The following is an 11,460-nucleotide window of genomic DNA, read 5'->3' on the forward strand; positions in this document are numbered from 1 at the left end:
TGGCTGGAATCAGTTTTAACTGTAATCTTATTATTCTCTAAGTGTGTGTGCTGCTATGATGAGGGTGGGATTAATAAATCTATTCTGTTCTGGATCTTTCATTTAAAACTTATTTTTAATCCTTTTTTTTCATCTTTTTATACTTAATTTTTTGTTTTTGTGATTTGCCTCGTGATTTTACCTTGAGAGGCACTGTATAAAAGATTCTTTCTTTCTTTCTTTCTTTCTTTCTTTCTTTCACGCCACTTAACATTCTCCCTCTCCTGAAAATAACATTCAACTTTCTTTGACATGTAATGTTCTACTAATTCACCTGTTGAATTAATTATATATTCACTCAGATAAAGACAAAAAAGTTTATCTCTTACTAAATATAATATTTACTAAGAAATCACAATGTAGCCATAGAAAGACTACTTGGTATATATGCTGTGTGTGTGTGTGTGTGTGTGTGTGTGTGTGTGTGTGTGTGTGTGTGTGTGTGTGTGTGTGTGTGTGTGTGTGTGTGTGTGTGTGTGTGTGTGTGTGTGTGTGTGTGTGTGTCTGTGTCTGTGTTGGTGTGTGTGCTCTGTCTTCTCGATCCCCAGTGAGTCGTGGCGGATGGCTGCTTCTTTGTAGCAACTTGTAGCAGACGGACTCAGGTTTAGTGCAAGGTGAGCAACAATTTTATCATTTTATTCTTCTTTTTGTTAGTAAATGTTCTGAACTACAAGTTATATGAAAGGATGATGTAACCTTTATCACGGCACACAACTGAATTTCTAGTAAATTTATGAAACTATTTGAGGATAAAAATAAAATCACTGTAGCTTAGTTACACTCTACTTTACACTTGGGCTAAACTTCATTATAATGTATTATGTTGTTGAAAGTTATTTATTTTAGACGGAACCTGTAATTGCAGAGGTGTATAAACAATGACGTTCATAATCACACACAAGATGAAAAGTCATGTGTGACAAGCTTTATTGAACGTGTTGTCATGGTGTTTAAGTACAGCCAGGTAGCACCTGCTGCTTGGTAACCTGATGAATGGCCCTTAGTCGCAGCTTTGAAACTAACTAATTCAGAAAAGTGTTTGCTTTTCTGTTTAAGTGTAAGACAGCTGTGTTGATTTATGGCCTCTTGGAATTAATCTCTTTCCCTGTTACATCAACAATAATTAAAAAGTGATTATTAGTTTCAGAGCGGCCCAATATCTAGAGCTTTAGTAAGTCCATGCTTTCGTTCTTTTTTAAACACAGAAACAGTTTTGTTTACCTGTTTGTAGCTACGGTTTCGCCGACAGCTGCCGGCTTCTTCAGGCTGACGCTGATGGTGGCGCGTCACTTCCTTCTCCGTTTATCTGCGGGCAGCAGAGGACGTTGTCGCCCTCTACAGATAAACGGAGAAGGAAGTGACACGCCACCATCAGCGTCAGCCTGAAGAAGCCGGCAGCTGTCGGCGAAACCGTAGCTACAAACAGGTAAACAAAACTGTTTCTGTGTTTAAAAAAGAACGAAAGCATGGATTTACAAAGACACAGCAAGAACACACACCTAAGAAGCTTTAGTAAGTGATTATGAAACTGCTTCTTAATAAATCCTATCTATGAGGTGCCACATTCCACCACCAGTGTGTCAATTTACATACATTTGGAAAGAGATGAGACTACTTTAACACTAACATCCACTAACCATTTGATTATAACTGCTATGTGATAGTTACAAGAAGGCTCTAAGACCTTTTATCTCATGTCCTGTCAAATGTTTTCCTTCATGCATGTGCGTACACACACACACAGATAATAATCATCATCATCAAACTTATAAAGCGCTTGTTGAGGACACTCAAAGACGCTTTCATGCACTCTCACATTCACACACTGCTAGTGATGGTATAAGCCGCCCTGGGGCGGTCTGACAGAGGCGAGGCTGCCATTTGGCGCCGTCGGCCCCTCTGACCACCACCACCAACACACACACACACACACACACACACACACACACACACACACACACACACACACACACACACACACACACACACACACACACACAGAGGGGGCGAGAAAGACAGAGAGTTCAGCATAAGTAATTATTTCTTTAGTTTGTAGTGTATTCAAACCCTAGGTAGTTTGATTATGTAAATCAACCTGAGACTAACACAAATGCATATGTATATACAAGTCATTCTCAAAAAATTAGCATATTGTGATGAAGTTCATTATTTTATGTAATGTTCTGATAAACATTAGACTTTCAGATAAATTAGATTCGTTACACACAACTGAAGTAGTTCAAGCCTTTTATTGGTTCTAATATTGATGATTTTGGCATACAGCTCATGAAAACCCAAAATTTCCATCTCAAAAAATTCGCATATTTCATCCGACCAATAAAAGAAAAGTGTTTTTAATACAAAAAAGTCACTCTTCAAATAATTATGTTCAGTTATGCACTCAATACTTGGTCAGGAATCCTTTTTCAGAAATGGCTGCTTCAATGCGGCGTGGCATGGAGGCAATCAGCCTGTGGCACTGCTGAGGTGTTATGGAGGCCCAGGATGCTTCGATAGCAGCCTTAAGCTCATCCAGAGTGTTGGGTCTTGTGTCTCTCAACTTTCTCTTCACAATATCCCACAGATTCTCTATGGGGTTCAGGTCAGGAGAGTTGGCAGGCCAGTTGAGCACAGTAATACTATGGTCAGTAAATCATTTACCAGTGGTTTTGGCACTGTGAGCAGGTGTCAGGTCGTGCTGAAAAATGAAATCTTCATCTGCATAAAGCTTTCCAGCAGATGGAAGCATGAAGTGCTCCAAAATCTCCTGATAGCTAGCTGCATTGACCCTGCCCTTGATAAAACACAGTGGACCAACACCAGCAGCTGACTTGGCACCCCAGACCATCACTGACTGTAGGTACTTGACACTGGACTTCAGGCATTTTGGCATTTCCCTCTGCCTAGTCTTCCTCCAGACTCTGGTACCTTGATTTCCGAATGACATGCAAAATTTGCTTTCATCCAAAAAAAGTACTTTGGACCACTGAGCAACAGTCTAGTGCTGCTTCTCTGTAGCCCAGGTCAGGCGCTTCTGCCGCTGTTTCTGGTTCAAAAGTGGCTTGACCTGGGGAATGCGGCACCTGTAGATTATTTCCTGCACACGCCTGTACACGGTGGCTCTGGATGTTTCTACTCCAGACTCAGTCCACTGCTTCCGCAGGTCCCCCAAGATCTGGAATCGGTCCTTCTCTACAGTCTTCCTCAGGGTCCGGTCACCTCTTCTCGTTGTGCAGCGTTTTGTGCCACACTTTTTCCTTCCCACAGACTTCCCAGTGAGGTGCCTTGATACAGCACTCTGGGAACAGCCTATTCGTTCAGACATTTCTTTCTGTGTCTTACCCTCTTCCTTGAGAGTGTCAATGATGGCCTTCTGGACAGCAGTCAAGTCGGCAGTCTAACCCCAAAATTCCACTACCTCCGCTCCGCTGCACTCCGTTCCGGCACGAACTCCGCAGCAAAATCGGTCCCGTTGTAGTCAATCAAAGCTGTTTCACTACTGTGGCCGTGCGGCGCAGTGCGCCGCCCGCCATTCGGCAAAAATAGGATCAATTCTATTTTTGCCGGACGCCGGAGCACCTCCGCAGTCAATGGACAGAAATCACAACTGCCCAACAGGAAAGGGAGCAAGCACAGCTTTAGTTTTTTCACAATAAATCGATAAACAAAAAGCATTTTTTTGTTTCATATGCACAGGTTTAACAACTTTTAACAACTATCAATGGCGGCTGAACTTTAAATGCACAAAAATAAGCCACAAATACAGTTTCCACTATCAAAGTAGTCACCCTTTGTTGATCCAAACACTGCTGATCTCTCAACACAAATGATAGGCAGATTAAACGGTTCATTTCGATGCTTCTCCCACACAACGGGTGTTTGGATCTAACTTCCGCATTTATTGCTCGGACTGTATCGCAAGATCTCGAAAATCCCGTGCATGCCTGTTTGCGCACCTCAGGTCTCCGCACCGGAGCGGAGCCATTGTAGAGCGGGTACCAGTAAAAATTGAGTTCGGAAGCGAGTGGCTGTGGAAGGCGGGGGCGGAGCGGAGCAGAGGTAGTGGAATCTTGGGGTTACCCATGATTGCGGTTTTGAGTAATGAACCAGGCTGGGAGTTTTTAAAAGCCTCAGGAGACTTTTGCACGTGTTTAGAGTTAATTAGTTGACTCAGAAGATTAGGTTAATAGCTCGTTTAGAGAACCTTCTCATGATATGCTTATGTTTTTTAGATAGGAATTTTGGGTTTTCATGAGTTGTATGCTAAAATCAACAATATTAGAAACAATAAAAGGCTTGAACTACTTCAGTTGTATGAAAGTCTAATGTTTATCAGTACATTACAGACAATAATGAACTTTATCACAATATGCTAATTTTTGAGAAGGACCTGTATACATGAATCTTATTATATTGTAAGTTTAGAAATATATATATATATATATATATACACACCGTAATTTCCGGACTATAGAGGGCACCTCAATATAAGCCGCAGATGTCTACTGAATTGAAAACGTAGTTTAACTGAACGTAACTGAACTGATCAGTGTCAAACAAAACAGAAAAGTTATTGATTAGTTTATTCATTGTCCTCCTGTGCACTGAAACCACTGAAGTCATCTTCTTCAGTGTCGGAGTTGAACAGCCTCAGAAGAGCTTCGTCACATACCTTTTCTGTGGCGATGTCAGTGTCGCTGTCCGTGTTGCTGTCATCATCCCGGGGTGAAGCTGGGAAAACAAGCAGCGCCGTTTTACTGTGAAAAAAATCCTCCTGGACGCTTTCCGTAGCACTCCTTTAACCATTCCTTCATTAGACTTTCCAGCATCCATCCTTTCTGGTTGACTAAAGCCGCACCTCATTATAAGCCGCATGGTTCAAAGCGTGGGAAAAAAGTGGCAGCTTATAGTCCGAAAAATACGATATGTATATATGTGTGTGTGTGTGTGTGTGTGTGTGTGTGTGTGTGTGTGTGTGTGTGTGTGTGTGTGTGTGTGTGTGTGTGTGTGTGTGTGTGTGTACATACAACAGTCAATGAAATGAACATAATATTCACAATTTCAGAAGTAGTGTGTTTCTTTCAGTTTCTAAAACTAAGACCAAACATTCCAAGGATGTATCCTGTGCATGACCTCAAAAGTCTTGTACATTGTTACTGAAGGATTTTAGCCCATTTTTCTTTAAATTATAGCTTCAGCTTATAGATCTTTACAGGCATTTGTATAGCTCAATAACTCTAGGTTCAGATACGACCTTCAACTGAATTTTTCCCCTCCACTATTATGTTCTTCACTAGAGGTTCTTCACTATTTTATGAACTGATAAAAGACCATAAAAATTTCAGTACACATAAAAGTTCACAGTCAACTCAATGACATGAACCTGCCTGGGCCCAAATGATCACCCCTCCACCTCCATGCCGACAGCTGGTTTAGTGCTGATATAGTGTGTCTGATTTTCTATTATTATCGTGCAATGGACAACGGCCAAGCATCTCCACTTTCATCATGTCTGGTGCTATCATCTTCTTGTCAGACCAAAGAGGTTTTCTCCGGACAGTTTTTCCAAACAAACTGTATTTGTCCATTTGTTTGCAACTGTCCACAACTTTAGCATGAGACAAGCAACACACAGAGTGGGGACAACCACACTAGCAGAGGTAAAGATTTACACATTAGACGTATGAAATCCATAAAATTAGACTCACTGTTGAGGAAAAGCTCCTCTTGCACTGCTTGTCTGGCAGCGGTGGAGAAACAGCGTTTTTTCAGCCACTCTGCATCAAACACACTGATGTGCTGGTCAGGCCACACGACTGAAACCTGAGGAGAGACAAAACTATTGATTTAATTTTTCCTTACAGTTACATTTGTGGTTTCAATTCCAAATTCTTTCTTCTTCTTCTACAACAGTTTTCATGGTTAACTCATTTTATGTTCCAAATACTTTATAACTATATAGGGATGTACGTAGTTATCCGGTTATTTGCTGTTAATGTTGTAACCGGGTAAAATGGTTTTGACTGGTTAAATTCTTCAAGTTGTTCTGCTGCACTTGGGTGTAATATATATGGACAACCACAGAAGAAGAAATGAGCTTGACACATGACCAAACAAATGTGCTCAAACATGAAGCGGTTAGAAAATAGCACAGCGTGGGAGCAGTTTATTCTTAATTATTTCATCTTAGGTGTGTTCTTGCTGTGCGTTATTTCTAATTCCATGTTGTTGTTCTTTTTTAAAACACAGAAACGGTTTTGTTTACCTGTTATTGACGCTACAGTTTCGCCGACGGCTGCCGGCTTCTTCAGGCTGACGCTGATGGTGGCGCGTCACTTCCTTCTCCGTTTATCTGCGGGCAGCAGAGGACGTTGTCACCCTCTACTGCCCGCTCTCTCCTCTCCGACGATGCAGTCCCATGCGTGGTCCAGCGTGTAAACTCCGTCGTCCCTGTTCATGATCCCACATCCACGTCTCCTTATCTCGATTGCTTCCTTGATCCATCTTTTGTATTTTTGTTGTTCGGTGGTTATGATCCGTGTGCTGTCCCAGTCCATTATATGGTTTTCTCTTGAGCAATGATCTGTTACGGCTGACTTTTTTATTGTACTTTCTGCTTCTTCTTTTGGATCAAGGAAGCAATCGAGATAAGGAGACGTGGATGTGGGACCATGAACAGGGACGACGGAGTTTACACGCTGGACCACGCATGGGACTGCATCGTCGGAGAGGGGAGAGCGGGCAGTAGAGGGCGACAACGTCCTCTGCTGCCCGCAGATAAATGGAGAAGGAAGTGACGCGCCACCATCAGCGTCAGCCTGAAAAAGCCGGCAGCCGTCGGCGAAACTGTAGCGTCAATAACAGGTAACAAAACCGTTTCTGTGTTTTAAAAAAGAACGACAACATGGAACTTAATTATTTCAGTATTGGAACACAATAAGCCTCACATCAAAGCGCTGAGCCTGGCAGAACATGGCGCAGCAAACTGAACCGAGACCAGCAACAGGTCATTGTGCCATGACAACTCCTGCTTGCATCCGACTCCTGTCTAGTAAAATAAAGAAATGTCAGTGTAATTATTCAGTTCAATGTAAAGAAACTAAAGTGCTTTTTTAAAAACCGTGGCCTCCAGAATGTGCTTATAAGCATGCAAGCAGCGCTGTGTATTTGATGTCAGATGGTCTGCTGTGCAACAAGTTCTGAGTTTGACGGATATTTCAGCTGGGATCCCACTCTTTCGTTACTTTTTGTAACGAGTATGGGACTTTAGTTGCTCGTCAGAATTATATTAAAAAGAGTAGACGGAAAAACGTGTTAATATTTATAGAGCGAGGGCAAATGTTTGTGTGTGTGTGGGGGGGGGGGGGGGCTCTGGTATGCCAGTTTAAGGATGTAGAAGTCAGCTGGAGGAGAAAGTGGCTTCAGATGATCGGATTTGGAGTCATACTTCCTGATATTTGGACGTCTCGCCACTAATGGGCTAACAGCAACGTGTTTCTACCACTGACTCTGTTTGCTCAGAATTGTTGATGTTTTATTTCCACAAATAACACAAACCTGAAGTGCAGTAGGTAAGTCCATCCCCCACCCCACTATATATAGGCCTACAGGTCCTTCTCAAAAAATTAGCATATTGTGATAAAGTTCATTATTGTCTGTAATGTAATGATACACATTAGAGTTTCATATATATTAGATTCATTACACACAACTGAAGTAGTTCAAGCCTTTAATTGTTTCTAATGTTGATGATTTTGGCATACAGCTCATGAAAACCCAAAATTCCTATGTCAAAAAATTTGCCTACCATGAAAAGGTTCTCTAAACGAACTATTAACCTAATCATCTGAATCAACTAATTAACTCTAAACACCTGCAAAAGATTCCTGAGGCTTTTAAAAACTCCCAGCCTGGTTCATTCCTCAAAACCGCAATCATGGCCCTAAGACTGCCGACCTGACTGCTGTCCAGAAGGCCATCACTGACACCCTCAAGCAAGAGGGTAAGACACAAAAAGAAATTTCAGAATGAATAGGCTGTTCCCAGAGTGCTGTATCAAGGCACCTCAGTGGGAGGTCTGTGGGAAGGAAAAAGTGTGGCACAAAACGCTGCAAAATGAGAAGAGGTGACCGGACCCTGAGAAAGATTGTGGAGAAGGACCGATTCCAGACCTTGGGGGACCTGCAGAATCAGTGGACTGAGTCTGGAGTAGAAACATCCAGAGCCACCGTGTACAGGCGTGTGCAGGAAATGGGCTACAGGTGCCGCATTCCCCAGGTCAAGCCACTTTTGAACCAGAAACAGCAGCAGAAGCGCCTGACCTGGGCTACAGAGAAGCAGCACTGGACTGTTGCTCAGTGGTCCAAAGTACTTTTTTGGATGAAAGCAAATTTTGCATGGTGCCAGAGTCTGGAGGAAGACTAGGCAGAGGGAAATGCCAAAATGCCTGAAGTCCAGTGTCAAGTACCCACAGTCAGTGATGTCTGGGGTGCCATGTCAGCTGCTGGTGTTGGTCCACTGTGTTTTATCAAGGGCAGGGTCAATGCAGCTAGCTATCAGGAGATTTTGGAGCACTTCATGTTTCCATCTGCTGAAAAGCTTTATGGAAATGAAGATTTCATTATTCAGCACGACCTGGCACCTGCTCACAGTGCCAAAACCACTGGTAAATGGTTTACTGACCATGGTATTACTGTGCTCAACTGGCCTGCCAACTCTCCTGACCTGAACCCCATAAAGAATCTGTGGGATATTGTGAAGAGAAAGTTGAGAGACACAAGACCCAACACTCTGGATGAGCTTAAGGCTGCTATCGAAGCATCCTGGGCCTCCATAACACCTCAGCAGTGCCACAGGCTGATTGCCTCCATGCCATGCCGCATTGGAGCAGTCATTTCTGCAAAAGGACTCCTGACCAAGTATTGAGTGCATAACTGAACATAATTATTTGAAGAGTGACTTTTTTTGTATTAAAAACACTTTTCTTTTATTGGTCGGATGAAATATGCTAATTTTTTAGATGGAAATTTTGGGTTTTTATGAGCTGTATGCCAAAATCATCAATATTAGAAACAATAAAAGGCTTGAGCTACTTCAGTTGTGTGTAATGAATCTAATATATATGAAAGTCTAATGTTTATCAGTACATTACAGAAAATAATGAACTTTATCACAATATGCTACTTTTTTGAGGACCTGTACATACATGTTACTCATTTGACTTTCATGACCATGATAATGTGCAATGTTCCTCTTCAATTCATATATGCAACATTTTATGCATTTCACATGTTTTTTTTATCTTTTGTATATATTGAAAATTTCTATTCCGTTTTTCCCTTTATTGTATTTATCAATATGTTCTTTATTGGTTGTAATGCTGTTGTTGAGTCCTTGGGCAAGACACTTTCCCACCTTGCATGCTGGTTGTAGTCAAAGGGACCAGTGGCACCAGTGTTTGGCAGGACTCGTCTCGGTCCGCCCCAGGGCAACTATGGGTACATCGTAGCTCATCACCAGAGTGTGAATGTGTGTCTGAATGGCTAAATGACTGATTGTGTTATGAAGTGCCTTGAGGGGTTATAAAACCTAAGAAGTTGCTATACAAACACAGACCATTTACAATTCTTTGTTGTATGAAATAATTGGTCCAATATAATAGTTGAGAAATCTCAAATGTTGCTGCATGCAATGGCAATAAAAACACTGTATTCTACTCACACTGTGTCTGTGTACAAATACATCAGATTATAGCATCAGCATACCTTGTTGTCATTGGAGACTTCCACAACATCCACTCCTGTATGAATATCAAGATCAGCTAGCAGAAGCAAACGGGCTTGTGCAGACTTCAGCGTGCACAGTGGACACTGGCAGTTGTCTCTCAGCCAGGTGAACGGATACAGACTTTGGCCTCCATCCTCCCACTCCACCTCCAACAGCCTCTCCTCATCCAGAGCCCGAGCGTGCCTCACTGAGTGACGAGCCAATGGGAGGGAAGCAGAACCGAGTGTCTGATGTCCACGGATATGCAATGAAGGCATGATAGAGGATGGGGCAGTGGCAGTCATCTCGATTCTACAACAAGCCCTCAAGGCCTTGTAGGTTAGTGAAGAGATGTTCCTTTGCAGCACAGGCAGGGCAAAACGTGCAAACATGCTCATCCACATTCCTGAATGTTTGCACCTGGAAGACTGAACAACTCTGTGGGAAAAAAAAAACAAGTTAAAAATGTAGAATTGGGTAAATGAAACCTAATACGGTGATACCTTGTAGCATATTTGTGTGGAAAAGTCTGTATATTCACACACACACACACACACAAATAACCTTTCATTTCTTTTTTCTTTTCAGTAGCCTTAATTCTCTTTCCTTGAAAGAGCAGGGATGGTGCAGATGTATTAAGAAGGGCTGCATTCCACTCCTGCAGCTGTGCATTGAGCTCTTTAAAAATGCAAAGGAGCATAACTCCTAAGTGGAATGCAGTTCTGGTTAACACACCTCTGCCATCCCTACCACTTCCACAGTCATGTTTTCAGTTGTGAAATTAATCCAGCAAAATTATATTTTCACACAGCACCTTAGAATACACTCTTCTGATAACTTTATGGTAAAGGTATGGTGCAAGTAATTAAAAAAAAAACCCTAGCTACAAATACAGCCTGTGTAAAAAGGTTACTGTAGTTTAGTTTGGAATATTAAAGCCAACTAATGTCAAAAAATACCAAATTCATGTTTTTCTTTTAAATTCAGAATATGGTCGGTATTTATAGTGTTTATGCTGATTAAACTGTCAAAACACTTGTTTTTCTTGTTTGTTTCTTTCTTACAGCTCCTAGTGATCATCTCAAAAACACAGTATTTGATCCACAATGTAAGTACATTTCAATAATCCGATAGTTGCTGTAAAGGAGCATGTTTTACTTGCTGCTGCTGGTCACAGGGTTTCCTGCATGATGTTTCCGAGATTTAACACACTGTTTCAATGATGATTAGCAGATTTCTACAGGGTTTGAGATTAAATGATGTGTTAAAGTTGTGAGGCGTTTAAACACAACAGTAAATGACGGTGATTAGCGTCAGCTGCTCTGTTCTATTACGTTAGCCCCTCTAGCGGTTTAGCTAACCGGGCTGCTAACAAGCCGGCCGGTTTAGCGGCTATATCCGGAATTCCGTGTTCAAGCTAGCCATAACACAAACACCTCATTTGCTACGGGTTCGGGGGTTTAATAAGCCACAAACTTCGGAAAAAACACACTAAAATGTTTACCAGAACACACGTTACCTCTAATAACAGTGAGCCCGACGAGCGAACGAGTTTTCAGTGTGAGAAGGAAAGTAGGCGAAAGGTCGAACCGAGAGGAAGAACACAGTGAGCACACGTGTGTAAACTTATCTTTGCTTTCTGTTCTGGGCCAGCTC

General features: G+C 42.0%; 1 protein-coding gene across 2 annotated transcripts in view; it reads right to left on the bottom strand.

Annotated features, from left to right (window-relative positions):
* bbox1 (butyrobetaine (gamma), 2-oxoglutarate dioxygenase (gamma-butyrobetaine hydroxylase) 1) overlaps positions 1-11,460 on the bottom strand; it is a 34,150-nt gene extending 22,690 nt beyond the window's left edge. Inside the window, exons 1-3 of one of the 2 annotated variants that reach the window (XM_015953901.3) lie at positions 11,324-11,460; positions 9,804-10,242; positions 5,748-5,862 (exon numbers count right to left, since the gene is read on the bottom strand). In XM_015953901.3, the coding sequence (XP_015809387.3) occupies positions 5,748-5,862; positions 9,804-10,208 (520 nt within the window). In that variant the 5' untranslated portion in view covers positions 10,209-10,242; positions 11,324-11,460. Of the gene's footprint in view, positions 1-5,747; positions 5,863-9,803; positions 10,243-10,962; positions 11,085-11,323 lie in introns of those variants that run through there. The other variant, XM_054732252.2, reaches the window with a different exon arrangement.

The sequence above is a fragment of the Nothobranchius furzeri genome, chromosome 9 (assembly GCF_043380555.1).
Source record: "Nothobranchius furzeri strain GRZ-AD chromosome 9, NfurGRZ-RIMD1, whole genome shotgun sequence".
Lineage (NCBI taxonomy): Eukaryota > Metazoa > Chordata > Actinopteri > Cyprinodontiformes > Nothobranchiidae > Nothobranchius > Nothobranchius furzeri.